The sequence below is a fragment of the Rhinolophus hipposideros genome (assembly GCF_964194185.1).
Source record: "Rhinolophus hipposideros genome assembly, chromosome: 15".
Lineage (NCBI taxonomy): Eukaryota > Metazoa > Chordata > Mammalia > Chiroptera > Rhinolophidae > Rhinolophus > Rhinolophus hipposideros.
This window is the reverse complement of record NC_138061.1, coordinates 561,113-577,073: the sequence shown is the minus strand read 5'-3', so window position 1 is coordinate 577,073 and position 15,961 is coordinate 561,113. Positions and strand designations below refer to the sequence as shown.

Genomic DNA, 15,961 nt, shown 5'->3' with positions numbered 1-15,961 from the left:
GCCTCTGTTCAGATCCAGAGGCCCGTGGGAAGCTGCGGAAGTGGCCGGCATGTCCAGGTGGGCCTGGTGCCGCGAAAGAACCCCTCCCCCTGCCCCGGCTGAGCCAGGTCCCCAGAAGGCTCGCCCACAGCAGCGTCTCAGAGCAGGTAGCTGCAGCACCTCTGTCACCAGACGTACCCGCTGATGTGGCCGAGTTAGGTGCTGGCTGACAGCACCGGGCCCTTGACAGACCCAGTGCTTCCTCCTTTGCCCTGTTAATCTGGCACCTTCAGAGAGGGAGGGAAAGTCAGTCGTTTCCAGGAGAATCATTTGCTCAGTAAATAAACAAATGCATTAATTTCTGGATGATTCACATCCACATGGTTCTTTAAAACCTGTGGAGAGATGGCTATTCAGTCGACAAATAAAAACTTGAATTACATTTTTGCAGTTTCCTAGTAAGTAAAGCAAAACTACAGGAAATGATTTGTATTGCAAACAATACAAATAAGTTTTTAGCTTAGAATGTTTTAGGGCCATCTGATCAAATCAAGACTTTGCCTCTGGAATTAGACGCTGTCCCCCTGGAGGCATCATCAGCACAGGCAGCTGGGAGGTGACCGCGCCCTGGGCCCCGGATCTCGTAGAAGCATCTGATGGGAAGGTGGGCACCGCAACCCTCGCCTTTTCCAAAGTCTGATCCAACAGTTCCTGAGGATTGTGGACAGCGGGGAGGAAGCTGGTGCCGGCACAGCATGTGACCTCCCTGGACCACACCCTGTGACGGGCAGACAGCTGCTCTGCCATGAGGCCCGTGTGTCACCTCCCGGTCACCACGTGTCTGCCTCAGCCTCAGACATGCCTAGCCTATCAAGAAAATGATAATTAATTTCATACGTGTTCTCAACACTGGAGACCTGACTGTGCAAGAAGAACGGCGTGTGTGGTGTCCTGGGCTCCTATAACAGTGACCACAGGCTGGGCGGCTGACCACCGGACGTCGGTCCACTCACAGTACTGGAATCCAGAAGTCCAAAGTCAAGGCGTCCAGGGACGGGCTCCCTGTGGAGGCTGTAGGGCCAGTCCTTCCACCTCTTCTGGTTCCTAGTGTCCTGAGCGTTCCTGGGCACGTAGCCGCCCAGGCTCTCAGACCCCCCCCCACCTCCCTGTCCTCATTTTTCTCTCATGAGGCCCCCCCTACATCCAGGATGATTCTGTCGAGACCCTGGCCAGATTACATCTGCGAAGACCCTTCTTGAAAGTCAGGTCACGTGCTGAGGCCTGTGGGCGTGAATTCTGGGGACGCTCTCCAACCCCCTAATGCCAATGACTTCTCCTCCCACCAGTGCATGGACTAAATACTTACTATAGAACACGTTTCTCGGCCAAAGCGGATGTAAAAATAAGTTCAATGAGAAAGACCAAATTCCCTTTGTTGGGGATTAATTTTGGCAGCATCAGTTAAGCTGCCTATTAAGTGCTGAGTCTTAAAATACCACGAAGCACCTCTTGTGGAAACTCAGGGTCTGTTCATTGGCGTGGCTCGCTTCTTAAAAGAGTTTCTAACTGTAACAGCAGTTACTGGAGATTTTCTGGAAACCAAAGAAAACCTGTCCAGACCTTCCCGAGAGGCTGAGTCAGGTCCTGAGGAAGACGCGAGGAAGGTGTTCGGGACGGCCGGCTCGGGGCCTGGGGCCGGTGGCCAGCCAAGCACCAGCAGCCCCGGCCACTCGCAACATGACCTCTGATGCCCCTCCCTGTCCTTTTCATTTTCTTCCACATTAAGTGTTGGATGAAGGTGTGACAGGCAGCACCAAGCACTGCTGCCCCATCGCGTCCGCTCCCAGCGGCTGAGGCGCAGAGCCTCGCGCCCTGGCCCAGGGTGGCCGTGGCTTCATGCACCTTCCACCTGGGTCACCTGAGGCACCACCCCCACGTCTCCAGACGCACTTCTCAGAGGCATTTCCCTTTCACAGGACAGCTGTGCTAGGAGCCCAAGGGGACTGTTTCTCTGGGACTTGGTGTCGGTCATCCAGAGGCCAGCAAGCTTGTTGAGGAGTGGGTCCTGCTGTGGGTGGGGCCTGTTTAGGGGCGGGGCCTGTGTCCTGTTGGCTTCCAGACGCTGGTCCGGGGCCACCACTGGCCGGCAGACAGTCTGTGTGTACCGGGGAGACACAGCCCTGGGCAGGCACTGGGGTGTGGCCTCTGTCCCACCCCACCAGGGGCTCAGCGGGCCCACTGCTGCCCCAAGCAGTCTGGGTCTGCACCTGGCCCTGGCCCTTACTCCTTCTGGGTGGAGAGGCAGACCTCCCTCAGCAGTGAGCCCTCTCAGGAGCCCTCTGTCGGACACGCACATTTAGTGCCTGCAGACCGCGTCCTGGGGATGGGGGAAGGGCCACCCTGGCCTCCCCCTGCGTTCTTGGGGAAGTCTGTGTTCTCAGCTTGGGCAGGTCACCCCACACGTGGTCCAGTCCCCCAGGGCAGGGTGACAGGTGCCCACGTGCACCCTAGCCAGTGCTGTCCTGTGTGTGGTAAGAAGGCCTAAGGTGTCAGGATGGGGACACAGTGTACTTGCTTGTCTAGAGGTGGCAGGTGACCTCCCTCTTGAGGAAGAAGGCCGAGGTTACGTTTTGGCTCAACTAGAAGGCACGCCTGGTGTTGGTTTTCCTTGCTGAGCCCCCCCAGAGCGGCCAGTTCAGCGTCCCGGTCCTGGGTGCCGGCTGCGCTTGGCGGGCACGATCCTCAGGGGTTAGTTCAGTCTGTCCTCAGACAGGAGGGGCCTGTGAGCAGAGGCAGCGTCTGTCCCCTGCCAGTGCAGCAGGATGGGCTCCAGGAGGGCACAGGCGGCCCAAGGTGGAAACCTGCTGCCATTTGCAGGGAGGGAAGCTTCCGGTCCTGCAGTCCTGCCTGGCATCAGCCTCAGACAGAGGTGCTGCATGTGAAGTGAAGACCATCCCCCAGGAGCTAGCAGCTTCGCATTTCAAATGCAAATTAATACAAACATGCTCATGGAGCAGAACTGAGACGATACTGGGATCAAATGTGGCGCCGCCTGAGCCATAATTAAAACATACACAAATTAAACACAATTACCATGTACCATCTAAGGGGCCATACATCGCGAAACTAATTAATAATGACGCCTCCGCTCAGCCCTGCTGGCAGGATCGCTCAGAGGGTATGTTTTATGCCTTGCGCGGTGGCAACTGGCAGCTGGGGCGCTCAGCTGGCTGCAGTGACAAAGAGTGACAGCAGTGCCAGGCGCTCCCGTCTCTGTGTGGTCCAGCCTCACGCCCACCTGCCGTCCATCACCACCCGACAGTGATGGTGATGGATGTGTTTTTGGAGGCTGGCAGCCATTTATAAAATCCGGTTGCCAGTTACTGACAAGTACACGTGTGTTCAGGTGCCAGGTGGACCCGCTGAGAAGCAGGTCCTGTGAGGGGCTCAGACTTAGAAGCAGTGGTCCTCCGGGAGGCGCTTGTCTGCAGGAGGGGCACCAAGCACTATCCCAACAGCTGGGGGTGCCAGCACTGTCCCTGCCGGCCATGGAGGAGGATGGAGGGAGGCAGGGCAGGCGTCACGGCACTGTGAGTGGGCCAGGCCTCTGGCACTGGGAGCTCCCGTCCGAGACCACAGACATTCCTGCAGCCCGGCCTTCTCCCCCCAGGGGTGCACCAGGATCCCAAAGAGCACAGCCCCACTCGGCAGGAAGGGCATGGCCGCCCCATCAGAAAGCCGATGTGAGCTGACGCGGAGCTCCACACGCCATGCTGGGTGGCATCTGGTTCCCAGCCACCTTGTTGAACCCAACCCCAGCCAGGCCTGCGCACCCCAGACCCCTTGGCCCACAGATTCAGTGGACACGGGCCAGGCCAGGCTCCATCTTCGGCTCCTGTCAGGGGCACTGCAAGCAGAGTGGCTGTGCTGCTGGCTCTGTGCCTTTGCCACTCCTTGGCCTGGCGTGTGCCCTGCCGAAGCCCTCACGAGACCGGGGCTGCACAGTGATCCCAGGAGGCCCAGGCAGTTTGCCATCCACGAGACAGAGGAAAGGGGCCTCCGAACTCCACCAACCCCCATAATCCCTGGCAAGCGTCAGTAGTTGGGAGGTTTGGCAGTCTGCGTGGGGGTCCCCGTGGATCTCCCCGGCCCGGCTTGCACGCCAAGCGTCCTGGCAGCCATGGCGGCCTCCCTCCCCCTCTGGACGCTCTTCCAGAGTGGACGCGTGGACTGTACTTGTTATGATGGGTGAGGTCAGGGCTGCCGGAGGGACCTTGTGTGAGGTGCATTGGCCAGGTCACACTTGTCTGTTTGTTTGCCTGGTTTTTTGAGTCGTGGTTTGAAACAATAATAGAATTATTAAATTAAGTCATTAAATTGACTTTTCAATTACTGTTTTTAAAAAAGAGCCCTTTATTTGGTCTGTTTTGATATAGGTCCTGTGACAATCAACCAAAAATGAACCATAATTTTATGCCTAATTATGGTGACTATCCTGGATTTTACTTGAGGGAATTTTCTTCCAGAAAGTTTGCTTTACAAATCTTAGCCTGTATTTCCAACTGGCAGATTGATGTCCAAAGAATTATTTCCATAATTGTAGAAGAAAAAGAAGAAAAGAGACCAAAGCATTTGTGACTTCCACGCCTCTCCTGTTGGAGGGGCTAGAATTTCTGACGCCTGCCCAGCCCGGTGCTCACTGGTATTGGGCGTGTGTTTCTGGGTTGGCTGGGCGCTGCCTTCTTGCCCCCCTCGGGGCTTGAAGGATCGGAGCAGGTCTTCTCTGCCACCCATGGGGCACAGGGCCGCAGTCGTGCCCGGTGCAGTGTCTGTGCTGCACGCACACACCCCACCGGGTGTGCACACACCCCAGAACGCTGCGGGTTTCACCGCGTGCCTGGACGGGTGCCGCCCCGTGTGGCCAAGTTGTCGGCAGTTAGCGGGAGCGGCCTGGGGACAGGACATGAAAGGGTCTTTATGGCGTGTTGTTGTTCTGGACAAACGACCAACAGTGGACAATGTAGAACAAAGAGGACGAAGCCGCCTCCAAAGCTGGCAGAGCCTCGTGACAGCGTCTCCCATGAACTGCCGCCTGCTCCCCAGCGGCCCCCGGCACCCCCCCCTCCCCCCGCCTTTTGCTCTGTGATGTCAGCGCATCTGGCCACAGAAACTTTCTCAGCAACCATGAAGAGCTTTCCCTGCTCCTGGGAAAATCTTTAGGAAAGGTGGGCCGTCTCTGGGGAGTCAGAGTAAAGGAGAGGGTGAGGGTGAGGGCTGTTCCTGCCGGAAGCAGCGGGCGCCGTTCCCGAGGGCAGAGAGCTCGCCCTGCGTGCTCTCTCCCGACCCGTCGTGTCAGCCCCACTGTGCAGCCCTCAGGTCCACCCAGGACGGTCTTCTCTGTCGCGGGCAGATTGCCCCATCCCCAGCCAAGGTGCTGGTCCTCATGGCCCTGCCCGGTGACGGGTGTGGCAGCCAGCAGGCACACCGTCCCGGCAACAGCCAGGCTTCCCTAGGGCTTCTCAGAGCATGTGTGTGTGCCTGCGTGTGCAGTGAGTGCATGTGTGTACACATGTGTGCTCCTAGCATGACAGTAAGAATGCTGAGACACTGGCCAGACTTCCCTTGGGATCACGGGTACGTACGTGTCACTTAGTCACACCATTCTGTCACAGGCTTCGTGTGGCACCGGTGTTGTCCTTGCTGTGCCAAGTGGAGGCCTTCCCCCTGCGAGGCTCCAGTGGCCTGTGTGGCAGTGCTGTCCTCTGTGTGTGTGGACCTTTGTCCCCAGCACACCGCGCTCCCGCCGTGGACGCCTCTGGATACTTACTTTTCAGGCTGCAGTGTGTGTCTGCCCCAGTGGGGACAGTCAGAGAATTCCATGGGATCCCCCTGTCAGAGCACGTTCCCTCAGATCCACAGGTGATTGGTGACCAAGGGGAGCTTGAAAGCCCCTGACTCTGTTTCCTAGTCTTGACTAAGTGACTTCCTGATTGTTCTTCCCCTTTCTTCTTGAATACGTCTAGGACTTGAAATAATCTCTGGGGACGTTAGTCACCAAGAAAGAGTCAGTCACCGTGGCCATCACGCTTACCTGGTGTTCCCAGAACTCAGAAGGGAGTCCAGGGGACAAGGAGGGCTGCTTATCACAACCTGATTTCTGATTCTCTGAACCCACGTTGCACTGCCCAGCACTGAGGCCTGGAATGTCCCTGCTGCTGTCGGTGGGAGCAGCAATCTTCTGAGCTGCTGCCTCCAACCCCTTCACTCCGGGGGTGCCAGGCCGCCTGGCGCAATGTCTGTTCAGGGAACTGGCACATCCGCCACAGCAAGACACAAGTCCAGCCTAATGGTCAGCGTTACTGGGAAACTGCCTTGTAGCATAGAAGACCATGCTTGTCCTCGAGAGCGAGCTGTTTTCCACCTCACTTGGAGGATTTAAGTTTAAAAGGTAGAGATGTGTCCGTTCGCTTGTTACAGCAGAGCTGGGTACAGTGCTGGGTCTTTCTTTGCAAAGCACCGTTGGAAACCCTTCTGTTCCTTTCTTTGATCCCTGCTGCATGACAGATATTAGGTGGGACTTTTATATGGAGGCCTTTTTTATTTTGAGACATTTTATGGCTAGATTTTCACCAAAAATAACAGGATGACAACAATGGGGGGGGTGAGTTTCCTCCTGGCGCGCCCTTGGCTGGTTTTCCAGTGAGGAGCTTTCTCCGCGGTTAGCAGTTCACTGCATGTGGTCACTGCTGAGGGGCAGCCTCGTGATTTCCGGGGGGCGGGGGGCACAGAGGCCCCGACTCAATTCCAGAGAAGGGGGAGACAGACCGTGTTGGTGTTGGGATAGCCTGGCCATGCAGGGCCGTCCGGCCCAGCTGGGAGAGCAGCTCCCTGTGGGACCTGCCAAGCAGGCCGTGGCCTCAGTGGTCCCTGCTGGACACACAGCGCAGAGCAAGCCAGAGTCCTCATGCTGAGAACCGGGCACTGCACCCTGGAGCGTGAAGCTGTTGTCAGCAGCTTCTTGCTTGGACCCAGTAGTTAATGCTGTTACTGCACCCTCTGATGCCTTCAGTCCCCAGTGTGGACATCCCGCTGGCCCTAAGTGCAAACAGGGGCCAGGACACACTGGTGGCAGCAGAGATCGGCCCAGCGTTGAGTCTTAGGGTTTGATGGAGAAGCCGTGCTCCCAGAAGGTGACAAGCACTCGGCTGTGTGCCTGGGAGCTGTGGCCAGGAGCAAGGCTCTGAACTGGCCCTGAGGCGCCAACAGCACTCAGGCGTGGCAGACAGCTGAGCTCACACCTGTTCTGTTCCCCATTTCGTTTCCTGGTTGATGGACCCAGAGCAAAATCCCGTGTGAGTGGACAGAGCTCCGGTAGGCCCCAGAGGAGAAGGCTGCCGTGCCCGTCTGTTCCCAGGCTCGTCCAGGCCCCCATGGCCACCCAGCCCCATCACAGCTGCACACGCTCCCCTCACTGACCATCTCCAGGCTCTGTGTCCAGTGGGACGAGGCGGTGACCGCCTGGGGAGCAGAGCTCCTTCTGACTTCTGTAGGCATTTCCAGCCTCCCTCCTTCCATCTGTGAGTCTGCCGTCACAGCCAGACATGGGCTAGTCACATTCCTCCATGCTGTGGCTTTTTCTGTCCTTTGTTTGTCGCTGGTTTTTAGGGAAGTCTCAGAGATGATGGCACAGGTTTCCACAAGAGTCCTGAGGAGCCCAGGAGCGGGCCGATGGCAGGGCTGTGCTCACGGGCGGTCAGACCCGGATGTGGAAGGCCCCGCCCATGTCTTCATCCTACGTCTGGAACCCAAGGTGACCCCAGGTCCCTGGCCAAAGGAAGTGTGTCACCCAGGTCAGCGCTGCCGAAGGTCCTCGGAGCTTACCCTCGGGGGCTCTTTGGCCCCTTTACAAAGCTGTTGAAGGCACTGTTTTTAAGGCCCATTTCTTTTACAAGCTTTTCCTTTCAGAGTTTCAGGAAACAGTTCCTATAACATCTGTCTGTGGCTTAAATCAGCACCAGCCAGGCCAGCCACGCTCGCCTCCCTTTGTCCCCTCGCCTTTGTTTCTGATTTCATGCTCTCAGAGGGGCTGCATGTTTTTCTGCGTGAAGTTGTCAGAGGGATGAAAGGTCTGGAGCAGGGTCACACTTGGAGGGACGGGCGTGAAAGGTGGTGAAATGGTCTTCAGGACCACCCACCAGCCCGGCCCGGCCCAGCAGAGGCCAGTGTACCGTGCAGACACACCTGCAGCCAGCTGCACAGGGACAGGGGACCCTCGCCATCCTGAGGCCGGGGGCACCCCGGAGGGGATGCCGCAGCCCTGGGACTGTGTTTTGTGGGCTGTTCATGATGTGAGGCTGTCCTGGGGAGGTCCAGGCCGAAATGGGCCTCACTGGGTCATTTCCTTTAGGCCACAGTGTGGAAAACCAGAAAACTCTAATTCCTTGAGACATGCTAGAACACGTGCCTCAGTAGCTGACTGTCGAGTGGTGGATGAACCACCAGCGCCCTGCCCCCCATGTGGACGGAATCCAAGCAGAGGCTCTGGGGGTACAGTGGCCATGTGGCCCCAGGCCCAGGTGCCACCAGACACTCCGGTGCCTTAAACAGTCTGCAGACATCCTGCCCGACAGGTTTCCACTACCAACTGAAGTCAGGATGAAACCTTGTCCCCACCTCTTTGTGTAGCCATGACGAGTGACAGGTGACCCCGACACAGTGGCCCTGCTCAGCCCTCCGGAACACCTGCCTGGCTAGACACAGCCGTGCATGGCACCCACGAGGTCCAAGCTGTGTGTCAGGACCCCCATCCCTCGGTGCGGATTTGGGAGGGGGTGTGCGGCAACCAGTGGTCCAGGTCAGAAGCCCATACTGATGGATTGTGGGTGTGTCCCCGCTGCTCCGGGGGCCCCAGGAGGGACAGCAGCCTCTTCCGAGCCTTTTGGTCCCAGTCAGGTGGCTTTGCCCACTGGTCACACTGGACCAGGAGGCCTGCGTCCCCTCGCAGGCGTGCTCCTCAGAATGCATCCAGGGGGCAATGACTGTCTGCTGAGTGGCCTGGGACCCTGTGGCTCTCGGTCGTCGACCCGGGCCCATCCCCTCTAGATGGAGTCTCCTTGCAGGAAGGGACTTCATGGCTCTGTGAACTAACAGTTGGGCTTGTGTGCGTCGACAAAACAGGAATGGACTGTCCGCTGCCAGGATGGTCAGAGCACATTCCCTGAGTGGCCATGAGCCCAGCTCCCCTGTCTGCAGTCACACTGGCCTCAGTGGGCCTCCCACAGCAGGAGGCGAGGCTCTGAGTCGGGGTGTCAGGCCGCCTGACGTGGCCCCTCTGTGTCCCGGGTCCTCCCTGCACTGGCCCTCAGCGGCGTCTAGAATCTGCACTGTGGCCTGAGCTGGGCTGAGGACCCAGAACCCCCTGCAGACTCCACAGGGGCTCCTTCTGACTCTGGTGCAGAGGGAAACCCAAACGCTGCTCTGGTCCACGCAGGGCTTTGCAGACGGGCAGAGCCAGCCACAAAAGTACGTACAATACATACATCGTTCCCTGTGTTTTCTTCGGGGGAGGAGAAAAGGTGAAATGGAAAGGCACTGATTGTCTGTCTGCCTCTGAGGAGGGAAAGAACCCCTGGGCCCCTGGGTGGGGCCTGTGCCAGTGGGGCCCATGCTGCACTGTCCACGGAGCTGCAGGAGGCCGGCTGTGTCCCCTGCGAGCCCGTCACCTCCCACCTGACCACTGCCCCTCCCCTGGCCCTTTCTCCCAACCACAGTCCCCCAGGCTGAAGACAGGGAGCCTATGTGTCCACCCCTCCCTCGACTGCCTGGCCCCTCCGCAGCTCTCAGAGGCTGGGCCCGCAGCACCTGGAGCCCCTGCAGCACTGGTTCCACCTCCAAGAAGCCTCGTACGCTATCGCCACCTGCCTGGGTGTCTACACACCCTCACCCCAGGTGCCCAGGGACACACTCGGTGCCCACCCAATCCTGGCGTGTGGGGACCTCGGCAGTGCCACCGCCACCTGTGTCCTTGGTCCTTAGGAGACGTGTGGTGGCTGTCGGGGGGTGGGCTGCACTCGGTGGCTGAGCAGTGACAGGCAGGGAAGCCTGCCTCTGAGATCGCCATCCCCACCAGGTCGGGAGTTGTACTGGCTGTGGGTGGCTGCACAAGGGATGAGCATTGCAGCCTCTGCGTCTAGAAACAGCAATTAAGATGAGAAAATGTGGCCCCGCCTGTGCCCCCCGCTGTGCTTAAGTTGGGTTCCTGATAGACACCTTTAGGTCTCTGCTTGTGTGTTTTTGCTGATTCTTGCAAACACGGACCAAATCTTGTGGCACAGAACCTGTGGGAATACTTCCTAATGGAGGCAGCTCGTCCTGTGCGTTCTATGCACTGAAACCCTCCATGTCCCCCCAGCAGGCTATTAGAAAGGCTCAGGAGCTGGGACTTTGCTGCAGGCTCCTGGCCGCGGACCAAGTCTGGGTCCCTGGGGCCTGTTGCTCGTCCCCCTCCTCCCTGAGGGCACAGGCCCCTGTCTGCCCAGTGGGCACAGGACACCATGGAAGGGCTCTGCCGTTAACAGGATTGCACTTCGTGGGAGCATTGGTGACAATTGAGTGGGAGGGAGATGGGACAGATTTAGCTCCTGGGACGCATGGGACCAACTGCTCATGTGCACCTCCAACCGCAGGTGGCTCTGTGAATCAAACACTGCAAAGGACACAGGCCCTGGGGCCCTCCCTCCTCACCAGTTACCCAGATGACAAGAAACCCAGGAACTTTGTCACCCACGCCACAGGTGGACACCCTTGGTGATGGCAGTCCCTTTAAATTCCAAGAGAAAAACGCGGCATGAGGAGTGTCAGTCAGATAAGTGCTGGCCACGTGTGGCTGCCAGTAATGAAATACATCTCGTGGCTCATTAAAAGCAGCCTTCAGGGTACTTTTCTCTCCTTTCAAAGGAGAAAAATCCCCCTGGGTAAGTAGGTGAGGGGAACGGCCAGGCCTGCACGTCTGTACGTGAGTGGACAGACCATTGAAAGAGGGTGGCCTGCCTGGCGGCCGGATCACTTCTTTAAAACCCTGGGACCCAGGAGGCTGGGGGAGTGTGTGGGGGAGGGGGGAGGGGAGGGCCCCGAGCTGGGCCTGACGTATAGGTGACCCCGGCGTGCGCTGTCCGCCCGCGGCCAATCAGATGTTGATCCTTTGGGAGCCACCTGAAGAGGCCAGATAATGCGATTTTATAAAAAGTTTCAGCAGATGCCTTTGGGAGAAGCACCATGAATGTCCTGCATCAGTGTTGGGTGGCTTCAGTGGCTGCCGGCCTGCCAAGCCCTGTCCCATTCAGGGAAGGCCTAAGCCACTGAGACACATTAGCATCTGGATGGAGCTGGCCCTCCGCCCCGATGGGCAGGGGGTCCCTCTGCTCCGATTGTGCCCCGTCCTAATCCTCACCCGATTGAAGACGATTGAAGACGCCAGACTGATTGTGACACCGAAGTCCAAAAGCCATTTTGGGGGTTTGACCTGCAGGCTGATCTGTGCTCTGAGTGTCGGACGAGTGAGCCTGGGGCCATGCCTGCCTTCCCGCCCCGTGCCAGGCCGTGCGAGTCCCTCGTCCTCAGGCCCTGGATGTGCTCTGCGGGGCTCACATCTAGGGCCTCTCGCTGGAGGGGCGCTGAGCCCGGCTCCCTGAGGAGGACGCAGGAAGGACTTCACCAGGGCCGCTCAGAGAGGTGTTTCTGAACAGTCGGGACTGGTTGTTTTGTGGCAGTGGTCTTTTCAAATAAGCATCATCGAGCCCTTTCTTAGCGAGCAGCTTCCCTGAGGTACGATTTGTGTGCAAACCACACCGTGGTTTCCACCAGGCCCACCAGCCCACCTCGGCCCACCTGTGTCCCACTCCCACACCTGCACTTGTGGGGACGGGACTTGGCAGCCTGTGACACGTCGGGAAGCGCGTCATCCTCCCAGCAGGCGGTGCGCTGGATCCCCCACCCTGTGAACACCGAGCATGGGGCGTCTCACCGCCCGTGCAGAGGCCGTGCGTCCTCAGTGAGCACCTATCCCACACCCGCTTTGTCTTGTGTTCTGAGCTCCCCGCCATCCACGCTGCTCTCTGGCGAGAGACTCTGCTGGCTGAGCACGCGCACACCCAGGCTAAGAGCAGAATTTTCTAAGTCAGCCTGGATTTCGTATAACTTTTAGCCAATCAGATGGCGGCCTGCTGTCGGTGAACCCGGGCCTGCCAGGCGAGCACCCCGCCGCGCGGCGTGTCCCGCGGAGGGAGCAGCACTTGTTCTTCCCTTCCCCCTCAGGCGTCTGGAGCCCCTGCCCCAACCCCAGTGTGGCCTCCGTTCTCCTTGGGTCACCCTCAGCCCCTTGTGTCACCTTCTCGGTCCTGTCCAGCTGCCACCAGCCTGTCCATGGGGTGGGGACACCACCAGGCATGTTGTGACTTCACTGTCCCTCTCCTCCTCCACTCAGGCTGTTGTTAGCAAACCCTCCTGAGATCTCCCCGGGTCTGAGCCCCAGCAGCTCAGCTGAGGAGCCCAGGGGGCCCCTGGGGGAGGAGGGGGCGGGGGCCACTCTGCGGCCCCACAGCCCGCAGCCGGAATGCGCGTCCAGGACGCTCGTCCAGGACAGGTCTGTGTTTGGGCGCTGTGGGTCGGCCAGGCTCTTCCTCCTGTTGAACCGCCCTGGGGCCCTTGACCCAGAGTCGGAGTGAGGAAAGGGCAGGGTCGGGGAGGGAGGTCAGGGGCCGAGGTGACTGCTTTCGGGTGGTGTGGCCCCGGGGCAGCCAGGCAGGGGGACCCTCCTGGGACTAATTCCTTTGTGTCTCCTGCAGACTCTCTGCACCAAGGCCACCATGCAGACCGTCCGGGCCGCCGACACCAACGAGGTTGTCAAGCTGATATTCCGCGAGTCAGACAATGACCGGAAGGTAACGGCGGCCGGCTATGCGCCGTCCCCGAGCAGGGGGAGAGGGCGCCGTGCACTCAGCCACTGGAGTCTGCTCCCACCTGCTCTGACGGCCCCTGTCGTTGGCAGGTCATGCTGCAGCTGGAAAAGAAGCTCTTCGAGTACTTCAACCAGGAGGTTTTCCGAGATGACAACGGCACTGCGGTGAGTCCTGCTTCAGCCGTGCCCCCGATGCCCCCGTGGCCTCGTTTCCTGGGTGCTATCACAGCCCCGCGGGCCGTTTCTGAACCCTCCCATCACTCCTGGAAGTCACACAGCATCTTGCCACTGTTTGGCTGTGAGGCCCCCCTCAGCTGTCATGGCAGGCAGCTTCTGGGCCGAGACTCCGACTCACCTGAGTCTGTACCCCTCCCTGGCCCCCACCTCTCACCTGCTGCAGGGGCCCCCTCACCCCCCTCCCGGCCCCGAGTCCACCCTCAGCGTGGAGTCCGGCCAAAGGCTTGTCACGTGCCCGCTGGCCGAGGATAAAGCCCGGCATCCTGACCTCCTCCCCAGGCCTGGCTTCCTGCGCTGCACCCGCCAGTCAGGGCACTGGGTGAGCTTCGCGTGGGCAAACACTCCGGTCACCCTGTCCCTGGGGATCCTTCCCTCTGCACCGGCCAGTTCATCTCACCTCCTCAAGGAGCCTGGTGAGGTTGACTGTCCCGTGTCCCCACAGCGCCTACCCGGCAGGGCCTGGAGCACTTGGGGCACAGGAATGAGCCCGAGGGCAGGTCAGCACAGGCCGTGGTTGGATGTGTCACCTGGGGGAGAAGCGCCCAGAGATTCGTGCTGCCGCCCTGTCCCTGGGCAGCTGTGTGGCCGTCTGAGCTTGGAGAAGGCCAGGTAGGGGTGGGCTTGGAGGGCCCCCAGCACAGAGACCTCAAAGCTGGGTGCCATGAGGCCACCAGGACGAGACGCAGGGGAGGCTCCCTGGGAGGCGAACAGTGGACACGAGGGGTGGTAATGGGGCAGCTGAAGGGCCAGAATGTTCTGGAAGGAGCAAGGAGACTGGTGAGGAGGAGGCGCCGTCTGTTGAGGGAGAAGCCGGGCCCAAGGCTGGGGGCACAGCGAGGGCACCGGAGGCCGTGCTCTAGAAACGGACAGGGAGGTCACATGTGGGTCCAAGGTCACCCTTTTCCTCTCTTAGCACTTAGAAGATGTGTGATGACCATTGGAAATAACAAATATTGTTATATTAGAAGTAATAAACCTATTTCTGTATTTAGTTAGCTTATGAAATTGGGTGTTTTTTGTTTTGTTTTGTTAAGATTGAGGAAAATTAGTTTGAATATTCAGAGAAACTTCTGACTTTGATTCCGAAGTCAGAGAAAATGCAGTAGGGTTGAAGCAGGGAGTAGGTTCCCACATGGTCGTTTTAGAACGGCCCACAGACCCCCTGTGTCACGTCAGAGTCTCGCGTGCGGAAGCCGGTGTGCCTGGGGCCTGGCCTGCTCAGCCCGTCTCCTGTGGGTCCTCCGAGAGCCAGTCCCCCAGCGGCGCCTGCGGAAACCGTGGCTCCAGGACCCCGAAGGCTCACACCGGTGTGCGTGCGCCGCGCAGGGCCCTTAGCACGTCGAGGACTCGGCCTCCCTGTCAGTCACATGCAGGAAGCGGCGTGGCCCAGTCCACACGGAGGACGGGATAAATGGTCCTCTGAGCCATCGGAGATCATCTCGCCTCCATGGTGAGACACGTGGCACCACGGCCACTGGAACAAACGACCGTCTACAGGATGGATGTGCCCAAGCCAGACGCACCCCCCAAAATCCATCGCACCCTTCATCACCCACCGGTCTTGTTCCCGTCTGACAGAAGTTTAATTCAGGCTGGCTCCAGAAAATAATTATTGTATTTTAAGAGTAGTAATCACTGGCCAGGACATGATTGAACGTGTCCATGCCTATTGACTTTTTCTATGATTTATAGCTTTGTTTAGTCGATATTCCCATCGAAATTGTATAATTAATTATAAGTGTGGCTGTCAGGCTGCAGGATGGAGTGCCCTGGCGAGGATTTGCAGAGATTAAATTTTCCTTGGCTGTCCCGGCCGGCCTGGGATTTCCATGGAGCTTGGCCTGTGGATGGAGATGTTTTCTGTGTGTTTAGCAGCTGCTCGAGCTCAGGGCACATTGATTTTCCGGCCCTTTTTCTTTATCAGCGTGGTGTCTCTGCAGTCACAGTGGAGTGTGTGCAGCTGGGACAGTCCTGACAGATACATACGATCCGCCGGCCGCTTTATCATTGTCCACACACGCCCTGCGCTGTTTTTCACTTTGTAATCAAGAAGAATGTTTAAGATACATGCGAAATTGGTTATCATGTTTGTGAAAAATCTCAAAGAGATACAAATTATCGTTTCAACAGAAATGCAACATAATTTCTAATGAGAAACATCTCCCATCGTTCACTGCCCGCAGCAGTGCTCCCACCCCCATGCTTTGCGCAGGCCCCGGAGCCCGGGCACCGTCTCCATGCTGGTCCCACAGCCGGAGGCTCCCAGCAACTGTCAGAGCCAGGCAGGAGGGACAAGTCGGCCCCCGGCAGCTGGGCTTGGGGTCTGCTGGGCCGGTTTGGGGTTTATAAATAAACTGCAGCATGCAGGTTTGCACCTGTTTGTGTGGACCTGGGACTAACCTCTGCCTTCCCCCAGCTGGAAGGTCCCGGAAGGCAAGGAGCCATCTGCTGGCACCCACGGCTTGTGCCAGAGTGTCCAGCATAGCCCCTCACCGACCCCCCTGGACTTGGACAAGTGCGTGTTGCATTGGAATGAGCTCCATGTTCACAGATGGGGAGGCCTCCCGACCCACAGGCGCTTAAGGAATCGCCTGCTCAGCTCGGACCTGCCGCCCTATGGTGGGGGGCTGGTGTGTAGGAACGGGCAGCAAGCAACCGGACAGGCGGGGGGGCTCCATCAGCTCAGGTGCCGTCAGCACCATTGTGCAGAGGACGGAGATGGTGGGCTGCCCACCAGAGTCACACCTGGGGAGGCGCTGGGGCAGCGGCAGCTAAGGAAGCTGTCGAGGG

The 15,961-nt window shown here is 58.7% G+C and overlaps 1 protein-coding gene across 2 annotated transcripts in view; it reads left to right on the top strand.

Annotated features, from left to right (window-relative positions):
• The window catches only part of INPP5A (inositol polyphosphate-5-phosphatase A), a 163,515-nt gene that overhangs the window by 130,407 nt on the left and 17,147 nt on the right, over positions 1-15,961 (top strand). For both annotated transcript variants that reach the window (XM_081073879.1, XM_081073880.1), the window contains exons 10-11: positions 12,822-12,917; positions 13,025-13,099. In XM_081073879.1, coding sequence (XP_080930005.1) covers positions 12,822-12,917; positions 13,025-13,099 — 171 coding nt within the window. The remainder of the gene's footprint in view (positions 1-12,821; positions 12,918-13,024; positions 13,100-15,961) is intronic.